Source organism: Anas acuta, chromosome 21 (assembly GCF_963932015.1).
Source record: "Anas acuta chromosome 21, bAnaAcu1.1, whole genome shotgun sequence".
Classification (NCBI taxonomy): domain Eukaryota; kingdom Metazoa; phylum Chordata; class Aves; order Anseriformes; family Anatidae; genus Anas; species Anas acuta.
This window is the reverse complement of record NC_088999.1, coordinates 6,062,085-6,082,191: the sequence shown is the minus strand read 5'-3', so window position 1 is coordinate 6,082,191 and position 20,107 is coordinate 6,062,085. Positions and strand designations below refer to the sequence as shown.

Sequence of the window (20,107 nt, the reverse complement as noted above, 5' to 3'; positions counted from 1 at the left end):
AGGTCACGGTTTATTGCTCCGTTGCTGCACGGGGAGTAGCACAATAACTTCCATCACTCATGGCTCCAAATTCTTTTGGTTAACTCATTTGTGAATAGTTCACATATGTAAAATAAGTTGGAGCAGTTCTTGCTTCTCTTGCTCTTGGGGGCTCTAAAACTGCACTCACAAGGATTTGTAGGCCCCCAGCAGTTTCGACAAGGGTTCAGTTCCCATCCAGCTACTGCTCAGAGTAGTGGGGCTGCACTGCGAGGCAGCAGGTAGTTTTGAGTGAGATCTGAATTTTCTGCTTGTCTGCTCCTCTGTTCCTGCATTGTGTAGGTCTGGAAGAAGAAAGCTGTCGAAAGGTTTTTCCCTTTTTATTATAGAAGTTTTTTTTTTCCTGTGTTTAACAGGAAATCCAGCTGCCTGACTTCTGTTACAAAAAACATCCATGCTGATTTCTAATCAGCTTCTTGGATATGTTTGCATTGAGCTCCATGTCACTAAACAGTCTGAATAAAAACAGAAGACTTTAAGCTCGAGGATGCCTAAAACAGTTTTTAGCCAAGTAACTGGTGTCAGAATTAGTCACCAATCAGTTTACAGCTGGTCAAATTCTTTGGAAAGGGATTGTTCAGCACAGCAATCTGCAGAATCTGCCCTTTTTGGAAGAACCTGTAAATAATCTTCCAGCCATTCTATAGAACCTGCTTTTAATTATCTGAAAGCAGTGCTGAAACTTAATGCCAAAGTTTTTAAAATATTAGTTTAATTGTCTGCAAGCCCAAGCATACTTTAAGGAAAATCTTAATTGTGAAAGCAGATAGAGCGGAGAGAAATTGGAACAGCTATTGACAAACTGAGGCTTCTCTTGCCATGGCAGAATAATCGGAACTTTTTTCCCCCGAAGCGTGTTTGGCATGTAGTGAAGTGGAACACACTGTTTTGAGTTGTTTTGTTTTTCGTTTTAGCAGCGTTGTCCAGGAAAATTTTTGCTGGGGAGCTTGGTAGGTGTGCTTGCAGGCTTTAGTTTGGCTTCCGACACTCATCTTCTGAAAACGTTCACTGGATACTTGCTGTAGGAAGAGGAATCGCTCTTCTGCTCGTTACCTTAATGAAACTTGAAATGTGTGATTAGAAATGGCGTTTTAATTTGCTGGGGTGGCAGTGGGAGCCATGCAGGTGGCTCATTCTCCTTTCACTATATTGAGATTTGTCAAACATGACTCATTTCAGAATATTATTTTCATCTTTTGACCTCCTGTAGGTACTTTGATAGCCAAAGCTGCTGTGGTTGTGTTTTATTTGCTCTTTGATAAAACTTCCAGATCTGGTTTCTTGCCCTGAGATTAGGGCTGCGATTTTTAGCTCGGATTTCATCATTAAGAGCAGTGTGGTTGTGGTTCAGCAATAAAACACGGCCGCCATTGGGTATTAACACTAATTTCCACGGAGGGGGGTGACCGTGGTTAATGGTTGGTTCAGCCTGTTAGAAGGGAACGCCAGATAAATCCTGTCCCAAGGGAGCTGCAAAGCCAGTGCTGCTGCTGCTGGAGTGGCTTTCCTCAGTCCAGGAAAACTTTCATCTGCTTGGGCTGGGAGATACGCAGGAATTGGAGGTGCTGCCTGTCTTTTTGTTAGCTTTTTAGGGGGTTGGGGTGTTGTGGCCGCGTGCCGCTGTGCGAGCTGCCCCTCAGCTGTGAGCAGCCTCGACAGGTGCAAGAGCCAAATGCTGTGGGGAGTGCAGCGAATTAATGCACGGGATGAAAAATAACCCTTTGGAGCACTTGCAGAAGAAAATAAAAACTCATTCTTTGCCAGATACATGTCTAAAAAATGACGTTGCTCTGATTTGACACGGGCGTTCGGGTGCTTTTACTGGGAGTAGGGAGTCTGAGTGCAAGGGGAAGTGCTAAGCACCAGATTTATTCCAGTTCTGTGTGGTTTTTACATCAGCCCAGCAGCTCGTGTTTGCTTATTGAACCAATTTGTTCTCGTTGGTATCATTCAGAGAGCGGTTTGGTATCGGGCAGCGCAGCTCGCATTCTGCAGCCAGGTATTAAATTGAAATGAGCCCGTGCTGAAACGCGTTTGAAGAGATGCCGACGGTTGTTGAGTTGTATTCAGTGCTTCTTTCAGCTTCCTAACTCGTGTCACTGTCTGTTAACTAACATTTGGTAGTCCTTACAGCCGCCTTCTTGGCCAGCTCTCCTGATGTCACAGCTGCAGCTTATCTCTTCAGCTTCCCCGTGGGGTAGATCAAAAATCACCACTTTGGTGTATTTTCAGGGCTGTAAATTATAAGATCGTGTATAAGACTACGTTTTTAATTGCTCAGTCAGATTTTCTGCCTCTGCTAGGCATGGATTTCAGTAATTGCTATTGTTTAAGCTTATAAATAGCAAATTTATTGTTTTCACTTCAGAAAGAACACTGGGCTGATTTTTCTGTTCATTTCAGCATTTTCCAGTCCTGCTATCTTCGCAGAGTGCAGATTGGGAAATAGGGTCCGTGAGCAATCCATATTTTTTTTTACCTTCTGGGATTTTAAACTTGCAGAGAGGGAGCTTTTTGGCTGGTACAAAGGCTACTGCAGTTTAAATAGAGGAACGCCTTTCAAATGTCTGATCCAAATGGTAAAAAGCTTGTTTTTTTGTAGAAAATGAAACTAACTTCCTAGGTGGTTCTGTGAGTGTTTTTATAAGGGTAGTTCTGGAGGATTGCTGTTTTCTATCGACAAAGTAGACTGTGTGAGATGTTTTGTAGGATTTTGTTGTTGTTTTGTATTGAATTAACTAATCTTGTTTGTGTCTTGAAGCTCAGGATTATGAATTGTAGACTTGGCTGAAAGATTTTTTTTAATTATTCACCGATAATGGAGGCTATTATGAGCAAATCAAGTAGCAGCTCAGCTGTTTCTTCCCAAACTGAACATTTGTGCTAGGGGATGACAAGATGCCTAGGCAGGAATGTTTCCGCTAATGAGGTAGTCTCGTTTGTGTTGGGTCTTACAGCAAAATAAACTATTTTTTTTCATTAAATGTTTGCCAGAAGGGAGCAAGTAGATTTGTTTTCCTCCCGCAGTTCTGTAGGAAAAAAGCTTTTACAAAATATTCAATATTTGCAACTTAATGTTTTGTAAATACTGTGTAATGAACCGAAACTACTGTAACAAGTTCTGCAGTGATGTGCTCCTTTCTGAGGTATGTACATAAACCATCACTTGTTACCACATCTTCCAAGTGTGTATACTTTGTTACACCCGAAGTGCTTCTTCCAGGGACGTACCTGCTGTGTTTTCCTCTTCACTGCCACGTTGGGGTAATGTTGGTGTTAGCAGTCCCTAACGGCATGCTGGGGATGGAGAGATTTCAACTGTAACCCTGCTAAATGACCGCTCTGTGCAGGGCTCTGGTGCTTCTGCTGTTTTAACATCTGCGAGAGGTCTGAAATAATAACGAGTGCTGCTTGAAAGACTTCAAAGAAGGAGCAGAGGATGGAAAAAGACAGTAATTAAAGTAGCATAGGCCAGTTGGAAATAGGAAACAAATTCCTGGAAAAAGGCATTGTGAAAACAAGAAATGTTCTTCGTTTGACCCACATCTTGGCACATAGAAATGTTCTTTACAGTGTTCTGGAATATGAAACTCCTGGCCTATGGTTTCTGCTTGAGCAGCGAGCGTTGAGCACGTTTCCTACCTTTCTTTCCATATCTGGAAGAAGGGTTAGCTCTTAGTTGTTGTGTGTTGTCTTGGTTCTCTTTTTTATTGTAGCAGTGCTCTAAGATGAAAACATGTTGTTCTACAGAAGGTAATTCAGCCCAATCTTCAGTTGGATGACAAATAATACACAGCATATCTTAACAGGAGTTTGTGGTAATGTTGTTTGGGGAATAAGCAAGAAAACACAAAACACAAAGTGCTTTTATCACAGAGCAAGAAAGAATGGTTATTCCCAATTTTTCCAATGTCCACTGCGAAAGGCCCAATGTTAGAGACCTTTCCACAAAAAGCAAGCTTTTGCTCTTTACCCATAGACAGACACAACAGCATTAAAAAGTCAGTGACGTGTTTTCATTTTTTTTCCCCAAAAAGTTGGTAAATGTGGTGTAGAAGACACTAAACCTGGGAATACAACCTTCCTCTTGGGTGGGAGTAGGACTTGGTTGCCATTTCAGAGCAAGAGTAATCTTCAAGTAGCCTTTGAAGCCTTTTGTTGTTCAGGGAAATAAACAGAACGGTGTGTATCTTTGAACAGGTTTATTTCGTGGCTGAACACAGAGTAAGTGACATTCCTGCTGGCAGCTCAGGGGTTTAATAGCACAGAGTCATTTATGAGGGTCTGCTTACTGTTGTTTTCTCCTTAAAAAATTTACACCCCCCTAGCAGCGCGTGGAGGAATACTGAAATATAATTGTTGACCTGTCAGAGCTCTGACAGCTCACAGGGACTAGTGGCACCCTTTGAAGAGAGTGCGATGCTGGTGGATGAATTTGTCAGGAGAGCAATTATTTCTCTTGGCTTGTGGGTTCTCTTTAATGACATGGGAAAACACCGAGTCCTGAGTCCGGTAAGACCGTCCAAATGAGCTGAGAGGAGCTGCTCCAGTTCTGCTGTGCAGATGGAGTGAAAACTGGTGGCGTGCACGTAAGAGGAGATGGGACGAGGAGTGGGGCAGGCAGAAGAAAGGAGGAGGAGGTAGACGTAGGATTTGGAAAGCTTGAGTCCAGAAACAATGTTCTTCAGAACAGTCCATGAAAGAATTCATGGTGAAATGGGCAATGAACTTCTGCAACTACATCTGCTGTTAAAATGTTCAAGGTAACGGTGACCGTTCTGGGTGCAGTTTTGAGTGACAGCTTAAGGAAGCTAGACTGCTTTTGATCCCTGACAGCAGTAAGTAAAAGAATATGAATAAAAAGTACTTCAATGCGTTTTCTTCTCTTTTCAGGTGTGTTTCCTGATTTCATAACTTACAAAGCTGAGACAGTGAAAACTGACTGTTGAAGGGTACAAGGCGTGAATCTGCTTGAGCAGGTAGGCATGAAAAAAAAGAAAAAAAGAAAGTAAAATCTTCCAAGGTGGTAAAACTGCCCGTTCTGGTGCCTGGCATATACCTCCCGATATCCCCTTTATTCTGGGTATGCAGCATGTTAAACTTTATTGGTTTAATTATTTTTTTTGCTGAAGTGTTGCACTGATTTCAGTCAGCAGCCACTTGAAAAGCAGCATAAAATTTCTACTTAACTGTCCTGAATAATCTGAAGCCTAGGGAGGCCGTGGAAGTGGCTAGCAGCAGTAGACTTGACAGTGCATTTTTTCCACTGCTTGCAGCAGAGTTGAGCGCTCATTTTGAATTCTGTCAGAAGACGTAAAACATTAACTTCTCTGACACCGTTTCATGACAAAAAGCTCGTCTTTGGGCAAAGTCCATTGAAGTGGCTTAGTAGGAGCATTATCTATTCTGATTTTTCTCTTTGAGCGTTGTGATGGGTTGCAGCAAGGATTTAGAAATGGAGAAGGCAAACTTGAATTCTTGAAATAGCCTCCAAACTTTAAGAAATGTTGTCAGAGGGTTCCAGGCTGCTGGTTCTCCATCTGGAAGCCCTCTGCGTGTCAGCAGGAGCAATCGTGTCCCTTTAAAGGTAGAGGTGGAGTCAGTGCCATGGGAAGGCAACTCAGGAGCTGGCAGCAGGGAGGAAATGTGAACACTGTTGAGCAGGTTGCTAATGAGGAGTCTCCATAGCACTGTGTAAACCTTCTGCTGTAGTCCCCTCTCAGGACCAGGCACTCTTTATCTTCTGATGCTTTGCAAAGCTGCATCCCCCTGTGAGCTGGATGAGGCTGTGTGCATGGCTTTGGGTGCACAGCATCATGCTCAGTGGAAAAACCTAAAAGGTGTAAGGTAAGTGAGCAGCCACTGCTGCCTTCACTGGTCAGCTTTGCTTCATTTACAGGTGTCTGTGTAACATCAGGGTAATTCTTAGCAAGTGTTACAAGAATAGATTCTTTCAGAACATTCTTTTTTGTTTAGGAGCTGAATATGTTTTATTTCATTAAGTAAATCATTAATTCTTAGAAGGAGTAAATGTGTGCCACAGTATGTTTATAACTGCAGTGTTAACATAGGGGAGATGAAGTGACTCCAATGCTTGGTTTGTTTAACCTCTTGGTTCCCAATTGAGCGCAGAAACTTGGTTTCTATTCTAGTAGTAATTACCTCACATTAGGAATTAATCATCCTTCTAAAAATTGGCAAAGATGAAAAATAGCTTGTAAGGCAAGGGAGCTTTTGGCACATGTACCGCATGTACCATGCTAGTGTTTGGCTAGTAAGTGCTGCGGATCAAAGTAAACTGCAAAGACTCTTAAAGAGCTTAAAGCAAGCGATACTTTAAAGATCTATTTTGGGACCTTCTGAGGACTTATACCTCTTGTTAGTTAAAGAGGCTGAACTTTAAAATTGTGTTTTAAAGTGGATCATGTCTATTCTAAAAAGGGTTATTATCAAGCTAGCCCAAGGTTGGAGGGAGCAGTTCTCCCTTTCTGCACCTCTGTAATTGCATGACTATAAATGTTGGTATTTACTGTTGGTATTTAGGGGAACTATTAAAAAAAAAAATAGAAAAAAAAATGGTGTGTTAAGGTTTTGGACGGTATTTAGCTCTTTGTGCAATATCACATAGCTGTAATTGTGGGCTGCCAGCCACTTGTGCTCTGCTCTGTCAGGTCAGCTCTAACCACATACTTTTTCTTGGAAAATGATTTATCTCAGAAGAGGCACAACCAGGAAGAGCTGTGGTGAGAACTGAAGTCTAATGGTACTGGCCTGTTAAAATATTTCAACTTGTATTGAATTCAGGCTTGATAAAGTTAACCTACAGCCGGTGTTATGTTGAAGTGTGCCTTGCTCTTGAACCTCAGGATTGTCATTTAATAGAAGGCCATCCTGAAATTACACGGTTCATGGGATAGTTTTGTAATCTCCTTCTACAATGTAGTTTTTCTCTGACATTATTATATCAAAGCCCCAGAGGATTTAGTTGGGAGCAGTTTTATGATTTCGGGATGCAATTTAGATCATCTTCATACGATTCAGTTGTTCCTATTACCATTGTTTCTTCTGTTTTGTTTCCATGTTCTGGTTCAGCGTGCTAGGTTTTTGATTGGCTTTGGATTGATTTTTGGCTAGCTGACCTTGGAAAAGTTGCTGTTTCCACAGATGTAGTTAGTGAATTAAAAGGAAATATTTATAAATGGGCCTTTCATACATTCTTTCCCTGAAAAATGACCATGCATAGGAGTGAACTTTGCTGTAGCAGTGGTAGTGCTTGTTGATTTCCCCTGGTGCATTTTTTTCTCCCTTAATAGAACAGGAAACATTAACTCTTTTTTTTTTTCCTGCAAACTTTCTTCTGCGGAATGATGTTAAAATCTTTTAGTTGAATGGGGATGGCATTGTTAGTACAGTGAAAGGGGAGAAGGGGAACATGTAACATGATCTTAGAAATAAAAACAAGCTTCCCACTTCTGGAAAGTACCAGCCCGTGGTGAAGTATGGCCCTGTTTCCTAGCAGCTGCCCCCGTGCTGGGCATTGTGCTGTTCCTCAAAGCGCCCTGGCAGTCGTCGGAGTGTTTGGTAACCATATATGTAATTTGGCTGCGTGGAGCAACTGAAAGTGAAAACAAGTCAGTCCGCTGGAATTTCCTTAAAATGGATACAGAGAGAAGGGCTCAATCGGTCGTGTTTACATAGCTGAATGTCTCTATTTTAAAAAAGGAGGTGAAAAAAGGGATAAAATTCTACGAATAGATTCCCCTCTTAATTTTTTTTTCTGGTTGCAATTCATCAGTTGCTTTTGCTGCAAATTGTTGGTACCAATTCAGTGCTCAGCTGATGCAGATTCAGTCTTCGCAATCCTCTCCTCGTTCCCAGAGCAGTGCTGCCTTCCTCCTGTTCCAGAATGTGGGGAGCGAGCATTGCAGAGTGTTTGCTTCACAGATGCTCAGCTTCTGGCAGTTTGTTTTCCTCCTGTCTCTGTTCACTTTAGGATTTGAGATGCTTTTTGGCCGTTTAAATAATTAAAGTAACTCAGCATAACCTCTGGACCGTCACAGCTACCATCGATCTTCAGTTTTCAATGACCTCATGGATTTGAACAGTGTTACTTTATTCCCTCCTAGGGCAGCAGAGGCTAAGGACTCCTGCTTACTTAAATGAGCGGATTCTTAAGTGGTCTCAAAGCCGCAGACAGGCACGGTTTTCACAGGGACTGCTTTGGGGTCGTGGTTTCTCAAAAGTGAATTGAAAAGGGCAATTTAAGGAATTCCTGACAACAGCTCTTTGGTTAACACAGCACTTGCTGGAACTATCATCCCTTTGAAGGACTGAATGGTTAGTGACTCCTTCCCACCAGACCTTTTCACCACGTTGTTGGCATTATCACCCTCTTATCCTTCCTTGATAGTTTCTAAATACCAGTTAAATAATAGCATTTAGGCTCAGTTGAAGTCCAAACCAGCTTGACCTTGAGCATCTTCAAGTCAGAAACGTCAGCAAGGCCAGTTGTTCTGCGGGCTGCTGTGAGTCGCAGTGCTCTGTCCCTCCTGTCTTACACTGATAAAACACCCTACATCTGCCTGAACCCAGAAGCAGAGAAATCTGTTGTCAGGACCAGAAGCAGAAATAGTCCTCACTTGTTTTTCTGTTCTGCCTTCGCTGCGGTACTGTAGGATGGAAAAATCACACAAACTGCATCCTGAAAGAGTGGGCGCACAAACCATGGCTGGCACTTCAGTGCCCCGGCCTGCCGGGCGTCTCTGCTCGGCGGAGGTGTGAGATTGATGGAGTGCAGTTGCTGCCTGCCGTGCCTGGGAAGGGCTGGAGGGTGAAGGGGAGGACAGGGCAGCTGCAGCTGGCTTAGCAGAGAGCCAGGCAGCGTGCTGGCGAAATCCAGCAATATTCATGGAGTGTGATTGAATTGCAGAGCTGTTCTACTTCCTTGTGATAAGGCTTGCCAGCTAAAATTCAGCCTTCCTAGCTTCTTCTGATAAAGCTAGGAATTTTATTTATTTATTAAATCGGGAACCTGTAGTAGATTGAACTGGGAACTGTTGGGCTCCGAGGGTGATTTTTGCAGTGGTATACCTGAAATTGTGACAGCTCGGGTTTCTTTTCTATAACTGTGTGTAGGAGCTGCTGTTTCTTTCCAACAGATACTGGGCTCGCTTTGCTGTGACTGTAACTGCAATGTGCACGGTACCAGCAGCTTGCCTTTGTGCTTTCAGAGCCTGTATCGCAGCTGTCCAACGACTGCGCATCCAGCAGGGATCCGGTGACAGGAGAGATGCCGCTCGGGTTCAGTAAAGCCGGCTAATTTCAGTCTGTTCTGAGAACCCTGATTGCCATGGGAGGGTGTATGTTAAAAACACTGGTTAGACTTTCACTGAATGATCTTCTGGGGATCTCACATGTATTTTGAGCTTCCTTAAGTTCCTTGAGAGGAGGATGTATCACGATTAAAGCTGAAGTGCTGATAACATCCTAACAGTAAGTAGGCACTAATAAAAAGCCAGCTCTCAGTTAAGCATGTGTGAAGTTTATTCAGTAATATATTTTTATGAAAACAGTCGCAGTTGCAGTTTCTGCTTGATCAAAAGAACCTAAAATTCCACCTCTGGATTTACTACACTGCACCTGGAAAAAAAAAGACGTTCAAATCTTTTCTAGGCACAACCTCTACCTGGAGCTGGGATAACGTAGTGGAGGCTGATCTGGAACAGATTCTGGAGAAATCTGTTGGAGGGAAACAAAGAACAAAATAGAGTAGCAAGTTGCCTTTTAGTGCACCAATTAAAACAGATCAGATTTCCTCGCGGTGTTACTGGCAGCCTCCACGTAGCTCATGTGGGGGTTGCTTCATGTGAGGGTTGGTTCTGACTGCTCGCCTGACTCAGATTGCAGTCGGATGGATCTGCAGAGAAATGAATCAAACATGGTCAAGTATGTATGACGATCGGTCCAACTCTAAGAAGCGCTGCGGAATTACAAGGATCGCTTGCTAGCACTGGGGATGTTCCCTGACAAACCAAAAATATGTTAAATTGTAATCTGGAAGCTATGGAGAGTTTTCTTCTCCTGAAGTATCATTTTTCATGCACTATATGTAAAGTTCCAAAGCATGAATGAAGCTGTCTGCAGATCCCCTTTCAGTGATAAGTCAGGATAAAAGTGGCTTTTTTCAGTAACTGTAATTTTGCTGTTGAATATGTGTATGTACAAGCAGATCTGGAAATCTATCATTGCATTTTCCCCGTTTTGTCCAAATTACATATGCAATATTTTACCAACTTTGGGACTTTTTATTAATGTAATTTCTTGGAAGAGATTAAACTGCAAAGGTTTATGAAAGGATGTTCCTGTATGCCAGGTAAATATAAATGCTTCCTGGAAAGCCAATCCATTGCTTCCCTCCGGTCTGTGCTTTGTTTTTTTTTTTTAATGAACTAATGTCTTTTTTTATTTTAATTTGCTTTGCTGCTGGATCAGTTCCTCGGTCTGATTCATCAGCACAGGAAGGGGCTGAAGGGATTCGATGGGACCTCAAACAATTTATTTAACGTTTGTAAATGGAACTTGGTTAATGTGAGCAGTTTTTCTTCTCAGCTTCATCTGCTGCCTGTGGAATTGCACAATTCAGATCTTGACCCTGCCCACTGGTGTGGAATAGCTGAGGATCCAGACAGCAGCTCTCAGTAGCATGGCTCCCCTTCCCACCTGCTGCTGCTCCTGCTTCTAGGAAAGGAAACAGCCTGGAAACATAACCTGAGGGGGAGGGAGCACAGTTCCCTTCCTCTCCTCCAAGCCAGGGGCCAAAGCCTTTTCCATTTCAGCTGCAGCACTAAACTGAAACCAAGGGGGAATCTCTGAAGCTGGAGCATATTTCGCAGCACGATCAACTTCTGAATTGTAAGGAATTTTGTTTGTGGCTGGATACAGAAATTAAATAGGTCAGCTATTCCTACAGTTTCAAAGCACTGCAAGTGCAGAACAGAAATGGCACGAGCTCGTCTGATCTGTCACTCTGGTATGTTAGGTTTGCTCCCAGCCCTTCGTGGAAAGGAGGTCACAAAACATGGTTGTTCGTACCGTACAGAGGAAAGTTTGTGAAGGTCCCTGTCAGAAGCTCCCTGACAAAAAAATCTGACCAGTTGAAAGAAGCACAGCAGTTTTAATTCTACCAAGATCTGTCCCGACCTTCAAATGTAAACCATATGCTCTGACTCCTTTTAGGAGTTTAACGACTCCTGTGGGTTTTTCTGTCCTGAATATCCCCGAATATTTTTCTTTCCCTGGAAGTAAGAGGTCATGAAAATCCTTTAGAAAATCTTGCATCTCGATATAAAGTTTTGCTTACAAGCTGACAGATCAGGTGGTGTAACTGAAAGGATTATCTGCTCAGACTGCATGCCCTGAAAACACCTTTTAAGGGACTCTTGAACCTTTACCTGGTTACACTCCTGAAAATAACACGGAAAATTCTTATGTGGTGGCTACTTTAAATCACTTAATGCTACAACATACTTACTGTCTTCTGTCTTTAGTATTTGAATGACTCTGAATATTTGGAAGGACAGCTAAACTATTTGGGCTGCACTAAAACTCCCCACTGGATGATGCGCTGATCATAACAACTGCATGAACTGCACAAACAGACAGGACACGTCTTGGATTTGACCTGAGTGGTCATAGCTAGACAGATCTGTGCAAAAAGTGTTACTAATTTATCTTGGATTATTGTTTTTGGTTGTGATTCCTTCCAAAAATCAGAGGAGTCTGGGGGGATGAGAGAGGTTAGCGGATAAGCTTTATTTTATTTCTTCAGCCTGCCAGCTGCTGCCTGTTCTTTCAGGCCTACAATGTGACTTAATTTTTCAAAGATTGTTTTGCTGTTTCCTTTAGGTGTAACTGACGGGTGCTTGCAAAGATGTCTAAAACCAACAAATCCAAGTCTGGATCCCGTTCTTCTCGTTCAAGATCCGGATCGAGATCCCGCTCACGTTCCTTCTCCAAATCCCGCTCGCGTTCTCGTTCTGTCTCACGATCAAGAAAACGCAGGCTTAGGTAAGTGTGCGCAGCTCTGAAGTCTGGGTGTGACTGTGTTTTTTCCTCTGTCCTGGTCAGGTGGTTTGTCACTTAGTTCTTTTCTAAATAAAGCCTTTGATTAGATTCTAAGGACAGATAATATCCTGTGCCTTAGGTTGTTTCCTGCCAACCTGTACTGTTTGGAAGTATTTTCAGTGCACTAGGACAAGAAACTGGGACTGGTTCTTAGCATTGTCAAGTCACTTGAATTCTTAATGGGGTTCCTGTAGCAAGTCTTAGTGAACAGCAATTTTACTTTTCTTTTTAGATCTCCTTTTCCTGATAAGAGTGCTAGCAGGTACAGTACAGATAGATCAGAAGGTGGATTTGTCAGGGATACAGTCTGCAGTGAAGTTGGTGCAGCTGCCTCACAGCAGGCCCTAAGAGAAGATGTCTGTACTTTCTCTCTTCCTAAAAGGTATTAGTAGAAGCCCATGCCAAAAGGTGTTTTTCCGTGCTCTTCTGCAGTTCTTAATTACTGCTATATGTAATGTGGTGGCATTAGGAAAAGCACAGTGGTCTAACCACACGCAGTCTCTGTGAAGATCTAGTTTCCTGTATTAAAAGGTGGTCGTGGTTAAAGATGATGTTTGAAATTGCCAAAGCAGGGCGAAGTACAAAAAAAAACAACTTGGCATTTTATCATGACTGACAACCTGTGTACGCAGAATAATTTCAGCAGGTTTGAAATGCTGTTGATCAGACGTGCCTCACTGCTCTGAGTGCGAGAGTTTGAGTGTGGGTTCCATAGAGCAGGGAAGGAGAGTTGGAAAGGTTTGTAGCAAAGCGTGCTCCTTTGTTTTGTGAAACATCTTGGGCTTTTTTAAGCTTTTAATGTAATTGATCCCAGGCTTGAGGGGCCTTTGCAGATGTTGCTTGCTTTCTCTCTTGAAAATGAATTCAGGCGAGTATGATGTCAATTAACAGATGCTGCTGTGAAAGATAGGGGCAATTTTTGTGTTATTTCCCTGCCCTTCCTGTCAACGTACTGGAGTCAGTAAAAACAAAATTCTAGTTCTGGATGGACAAAGTAGAAGTTAATTTCACTGCAGTTAACTTTGAGAAATCGCTAATGTGCACAGTAATTGTTCTTACCTCCCTGAATTGATTCTAATCTGGCCACTTAAAGGCTCATTTCTTCCCTGGCTATCGGGATATCTGCTTTTTTCCTTTTCTTTTAGCTGAGCACTTAGCTGTGTCTGGCAAAGACGTTCTAGTTGGACCGGGTGTAATGATGTTTAGCTGCTTTTTCAGCGATCTCAAATGAATAACACTTCTTCTGAAAATCATTAGGCTGTAAACACATGCAACTGTTAACAATTAGAGATTTTTAAAATACAGAGGCCATAATAAACATCCAGTTGGAGAGAGGAGGACATGACAAAACTAAGTTAGAGGCGGAGACTTCAGTCGAACCAAGTTCTTTGCAGAAGGAAGCTGGAATGCTGGAAAATACGTTGTCATTTGGGATTATCTGCCTTGCTGTGAAGGAACTTTGACAGTTGAAAACAAAGGCACCCTGTACAAACATGATTGCTTCCTCTGTGCTGCTGCTGAAGCCGCTTCTGCTTTGTAAATAACTTTTTTTGGAAAAAGAATCGATATGGAGGGGCTTAGTACAGGCAAGTCATCTTGTATGGCATTAGGATATTCTCTGAGGTAGGTTTAATGGGGTGTCGTGGCACAGAAATCTCTTACTGTGTACCCGAGCATACGTCGTGGAAATTATTTTACTCTTTCTTCTGGAGGCTTACTGTTTTTTCCAAGTTGCATTGCTCTGTTGGAGTCTGCCTACTGTTTTTTGCTTTCTTTATGACTTTTTCATTTTTAAACTATTGCAAAATGGTGCGTACTTGAGAGCTGCAGCAGCGTGGTAGCTGCTTAGCTACAGGGGGTAGCAAGGTTGGGAAAATTATTATTACTGGTGGCATTTATTTTGCATGGAACTTACTGTATTTTTCTAAAAGGATTTATTGTATATAGTCTCTGCAACTTCTGGAGTGAAATTTTCTTGCTGTAAACCTCTCCGAAATGATAGAATAGATTTTGGAAGCAGCATACAACAGGTCCCTGGCTGGTAATTGGTAACAAATCCCGCAGTTTTCTGGAAAACAGGAGTGTCCTCAGTGCTTTTGACTAGAGTTCCTTATAAATTGTTCTTGCTGTTTCTGCTTTTCCTCCTTATCGTTATTATTTGAATGAGGAAGTCTCAGGTAAGTTGCATAGGCTTTCTTGTCGCTTGAGGTAAAGGATGAAGTTTGTTAAAAGTATCATTAATTTGTTTGATAGCAATGCCTGTAATGTATTTGAGAGGTGGAAAAAATAGAAATAAAATACATTTCTTGCTGCCTGCACATACTTCAATGATTTGGGACTTCTAATGGCAGCTTTGCATTTCATTGCCTTGTGTATGGTGGTTTGGGATGTGAACAGAGAGGGGGCAGCAGAGGGTTGTGTATTGCTGCTCTGTAGAAGACAGAGGTGTCTATAGGAGTGTGTGTTATATAGGGTCTGTATGGGTCTCTTAACACATAGCAAGGGAGTGTAGAAACAGTTTCAACAAATATTATTTACTTAAATTTCACTTTGAAAGATATTTCTTATTTAAATCTACTAGTTTGGACGCTTTATCTGTTTTAAAAGTACAAAGTTGCTGAAATCTCAGACATTAAACAGAATTTTGTGTTTTTCCAACAGCTGGGAAATACTTGCTGTAAAGCTGGCACTTAAACCTGAGCTACACTGGGGCTTTTGAGCAGTTACACAGCAGCAGTTCCAACATTTTAACGGGAGAGACTGTTGAAACAATTATCCCTTAACGATTTGTCCTTTCAATCAGTCATCTTGCAGGGTTTTTGCTTGTCTTGGATCCGGTTCTGCTCTTTAGACGAGCAGCCGGAGCTTCCATGCCATGAGCGGAGGCAGTGCTGGACGGCGCCATCTCGTGGCTTCGGGCTGGAGAGTGGCTGCCTCCCTCTGCAGTCCTGCTCCTTTGCAGTTCCAGCTTCCAAATTGTGGCAACTGGTTCACCTTTTGAAACTTGACCTACAGAGCAGTGTGCCATCTGCTCCCCTCCTGCTCTCCTCGTGCTCAGGTGTTGCAATTTGTTTAACTTACCTGGCAGAGAAGTGGGATTTCATCTTGATCATCAATTTCAAACGTATTTGAGAATGGAGGGACATGGGAGAGGGAAGATGAGGCTCCAAATAAAGTTAAGAATAAACTTTAAAATACTTTTTTTTCTCTTTATCAGTTCTAGGTCTCGTTCAAGATCATATTCTCCATCTCATAACAGAGAAAGGAACCATCCAAGAGTCTATCAGAACCGTGATTTCAGAGGTCATAACAGAGGATACAGGAGACCGTATTATTTCCGTGGCCGAAATCGAGGGTTTTATCCATGGGGCCAGTACAACCGAGGAGGATATGGCAATTACAGGTCTAACTGGCAAAATTACCGCCAAGCGTATAGCCCTCGTAGAGGGAGGTCACGCTCCCGTTCACCCAAGAGGAGGTCTCCTTCACCAAGGTCCAGAAGTCATTCTAGAAATTCCGATAAGTCATCATCTGATCGGTCAAGGAGGTCTTCCTCTTCTCGGTCTTCCTCAAATCACAGCCGAGTTGAGTCTTCCAAGCGTAAATCTGGAAAGGAGAAGAAGTCATCTTCCAAGGATGCCCGGGCATCTCAGGCTGCGGGAGATAATCAAGGGGATGATTCGAAGGAGCAGCCGTTTTCGGGAGCGGCGGCTCAAGATGTCAAGGCATCGGAGGGATCCAAACCATGGCAAGATATGAGCACCTACGGGGCAGGTTCGGCGTCACGAGCTGCCGCGCCTGAGCTCAGCCCGAGGGAGCGCAGTCCTGCATTGAAAAGCCCTCTGCAGTCGGTTGTGGTGAGGCGGCGCTCTCCTCGGCCGAGTCCGTTGCAGAAGTCGAGCCCTCCGCTTTCCAACCCATCGCAGATGAGCTCTTCTCTGCAAAGCAGCACCTCCTTTCAGGCAGGCTCTCACCAGAGTCCGTTTGACCATGGCTCGGCAAGCTTGAGCCCAACGAGGAAGAGCCCTGTGTGCAAAAGCCCAACGCCAATCGGTTCAATTTACAGTACCTCTCAGAAGGAGGAAACCACAGCTCCCGGAGGAGGAGCCTTCTCAAAGAGGCAAGTGACGCGTTTCTCTCTGTGGCAGGGTGTTTTGCCAAGCCAGCTCGCGTGTGTAGGCGTCCCCACGAGCACTGCAGCAGTTCTCAGCCTGTCTGCGGGCTCCAGCTGGAACAAGGTGCCCGTGCGTGCAGGGTGCTAGCGAGCTGAGGGCCTGGTACAGCCTCGGTGGTGGAACAAAATGCAGACCTAGCTCCGTGCTGCAGGAAGTTGGGGGTTGTTTTCTGATTTAACTCGCTCCCTGCAAAAGTGTTTTTAGTGCATGAACACTCAGAATGAAGATGTGCCTAAGGAGATTTTCTAGCAGCCTAACAGCGTGCACTGGAAACTTGCAGTTTTAAGTGATTTACTTTTTGGTTAAAGATTCTTTAAGTAGTATGTTCTTCAATTACATCAGATGTTATAAAATCGAAGTCAGTCTGGCTGTGTGGCCTGCTGCAAGCAGCCCAGGGCAGGTGCAGTTCTGAAGCTTGTGCCTGTGTATGTGGGTGGTATGATGAACACCAAAGTCATCACTGAAATTAAGGGATAAGCACCAAAGTCATCACTGAATTAAGACACAACCTTCCATAGGGAAGGAATTAGTTTACCACGTTCCTGTTTACTGGGCTAGTCCACTGCTGATTTCTTCCTTAAGGTGGTACTTTCTTGTAAATGATAGCACAGCATTCACAGGTGCTTTAAGTTTATTCTTTTAAAAGTTATTTTGGACTATCCTATATCAAGGATGTATGATCTTTAAAAAGGAAAAAAAACAATAACTCTGGTTTGGGTTCTCAGAGCATTGAATTAATGTCCTTGGGCATTACTGCTTTCTCCTCAAAGCTAGGGTTTTGCTTAATGATTGCTTTAAAACCTAGTTCTGATGCTTGAAACTAGCTTATGATAAACTGTTGTTCTTACTAAATGTTTTGTCTTCTCCCAGCAAAATATTCCTCCCTGTTAACCTTTTTGCTTTTATTTGTATTTACAGTCTGTCATGAAATATTTAGCTTACCTATGAAACTTGCATCCAAAATTTGAAGTAGCTTTTGAGGCTTTTATTTCCAGTGTGTTGTTTAAAGCAGAACAGCCCAGTTTGAAAGTTTTGATGTGTTGTTCTCCTGAAGCAGGTTTGTAAGTAAATAAACTGATTGGGTAAGATGCTACTACTTTCCTTAAAATGAATCTGTGGGTAAGTGTGTTTTTTTACTTGCTTTTAAGCCTCATTTCATCAGTTCTGCATATCCATTTTCTTCTGCATTTATTGAATTTATTGAGAAGTATAAGTCTAAATCCAGGCTGAGAAATCTGCTTTACATTTTAGCTGTTTTAGGGCCTAGAGACAATCTTCTGTACATGCATATCTCGGTGTTCTCTAAAATTTGACTGCTTTCCACTGAAGGATTAACCTGTTTGAGTTTTACTAAGAGAACTGTTGTAATGTCTCCTCTATGAACAGGTATCTGGAAGAGCAGAAGACTGAGAATGGGAAAGACAAAGAGCAGAAAGTAACAAATGTTGAAAAGGAAAAACCTAAAGAAAAAGGGAATTTCTCTGAGTTGGGATCAACAGATGGAAAGGCAAAATCTGATTCCTATGCATCCAAAGCAGACTCTGAGAAGGGATACCGTGGCAGTCAGTCGCCCAAGCGCTACAAGTTCCGGGATGACTTTGACAAGCTAAAGGCACCAGAGTTCCACAAGGAGAGTCACTATGGCAAAGAGGAAACTGATGAGCAGGAAAAGAAAGATAAGGCAAAGGGCCGAAAAGATTCGGAGTTTGATGATGAGCCCAAATTTATGTCTAAAGTGGTAGCAACATCAAGTAAAAGTCAGGAAGAGGAGAGGCAAGGAAAATGGGAAGGCGTGGTGTTCTTGCCACCTGGGAAGGAGAAGCAAAGGAAATCTGATGAAGCAGAGGAGGAAAGCTATTCTGAAAGATCAAAAAAAGAAGAGAGGCCAGCATCCAAGAGAGCTGAATCGGGTCACAGGGGCTTTGTTCCTGAAAAGAATTTTAGAGTGACCACTTATAAAACAAGCCAGGAAAAAAGCTCTTCCCCACCACCAAGGAAGACTTCAGAGGTAAAGGAAAAGCCAGCAACCAAAGGAGATGGGCTAGCTCCTGGCAAATCCTCCTTTTCCATTACTCGTGAGGCCCAGGTCAATATTCGAATGGATTCCTTTGATGAAGATCTTGCACGGTGCGTATTTGCTAGAGTTTTGGGCAGGTTAAATAGTAATATTGGCTGCCTGTTTCTCTTCTTGAAATCTTAAGTTCCTCAACTCTGAGGAAGGCTACGTAATATTGTATCACAATCTGTATTTTTCGGTGTTAGAGATGAAATTTTTTATGGCCTTAGAACACCTGTGGGATCCCTTTGTGTGGCAGGAGGTCAGAGGGGTTGTCAGGTTAAAAAAAACTTTTTTTCTATCTCTATATAAGTTCATTTCAGATTGTAAATGCTTCTACGTCAGTTTTTATGCTGCAGCAGCCTCTGGAAAGAGTTGAGTACTTGGTGACTTCTTGCTGCGAGAAGTTTGTGATACAGTAAAACTACAGTGCTGCTCAAATGACGTTTCTTCTGGAGAGTGTTTACGGTTATTCTCAACGCATCATTACTGAAACTCCAGGAAGCTCTGACAGCCACTTAGGCATTGTTTCAAGAAATCTTAACGCAGTAAAAAGTTGCTGGAGAAAGCACGTTTGGTAGCCAGTAAATGTTAATATACCACGTGGGATGTTAAAGGTTAATCTCGAATTTAGGAACAGTAGCAGAGGATTATAGCCAGCTAGTGGGGTGGGAATGAGCTTGTGTTTCATAGCTGTCAGGGTTTAACATCTCTGCAGCCCTCCAAGTACAGAGCAAAAAGTGATCTGAATTATTACAGTAACCTAGATTAGTGCATTTTAAAGATATTTAAATAAGCAATTTAGTGCATTTAAAATATATTTAAATAAGGAATCAGATTGTACTATTTAATGTTATTAGATTACTTCATAGTATTACATAAAAATACGTCTGCTTCCAATTTATGAAACAAACTGCTTCCCTTGTTCTATTTCATGTGGTCTGTTTTCTCTAGTCCAAGTGGCATACTGGCTCAGGAACGCAAGCTGTGTCGTGACCTTGTGCATAGCAACAAAAAGGAGCAAGAATTTCGTTCTATTTTTCATCATATTCAGTCTGCTCAGTCTCAACGGAGTCCTTCTGAACTGTTTGCTCAACACATAGTGACTATAGTCCATCACGTAAGAGGTGGGTCAAAGTCCCTGTATCCTCAGAGGAAGGTTCACTCCCCCTGTCCTTGCCCAAACAAGAGATTTTCACGTACACTGGTTAATGCTCAGAGCTGTTCTCCAGCAGATACGCCATAGATGAGGATAGCAGCTGATGATCATGTAGTCATGGAATTATTTAGTTGGGGGTGATTCCTGGAGCCTAGCTCAGCCTCCTGCTCGAAGCAAAGCTAGCATGCAGGTTGGATCAGGTTGCATTGGGTTGTGTCCAGTTGAATTTTGAAGAAAAGAGAGAGACGCCACTTCCCCTCTGCTCATACATCACATACTCCAGCACCCCAAACCATCCTGATAAATTTCTGCATTAGCCAGCTCTGAGCTCTGTTGCACTGGACAGCCTAAAAGTCTAGCTTTATCCAGGTACAGCCTTGCAAGTACCAGCTGCCTGCACACCCACCTCACCATTTACATTAAAAAAAATTCTTCTGGAAAGGCAGAAGAGGCATTCTTGGTTTTACCTGAACAATATTCAGAGAGACTGTGACTTAGCATTTGTATATTCTATTGATTTGTGTATATTTAGTTAAATCATGTCTGTAAAGTGAG

General features: G+C 42.7%; 1 protein-coding gene across 4 annotated transcripts in view; it reads left to right on the top strand.

Moving 5' to 3' along the window:
* THRAP3 (thyroid hormone receptor associated protein 3) overlaps window positions 1-20,107 on the top strand; it is a 32,515-nt gene that overhangs the window by 4,907 nt on the left and 7,501 nt on the right. For 3 of the 4 annotated variants that reach the window (XM_068657704.1, XM_068657701.1, XM_068657702.1), the window contains exons 3-7: window positions 4,933-5,018; window positions 11,944-12,105; window positions 15,380-16,282; window positions 17,724-18,464; window positions 19,348-19,520. In XM_068657704.1, the coding sequence (XP_068513805.1) occupies window positions 11,969-12,105; window positions 15,380-16,282; window positions 17,724-18,464; window positions 19,348-19,520 (1,954 nt within the window). In that variant the 5' untranslated portion in view covers window positions 4,933-5,018; window positions 11,944-11,968. Of the gene's footprint in view, window positions 1-4,932; window positions 5,019-5,736; window positions 5,887-11,943; window positions 12,106-15,379; window positions 16,283-17,723; window positions 18,465-19,347; window positions 19,521-20,107 lie in introns of those variants that run through there. The other variant, XM_068657703.1, reaches the window with a different exon arrangement.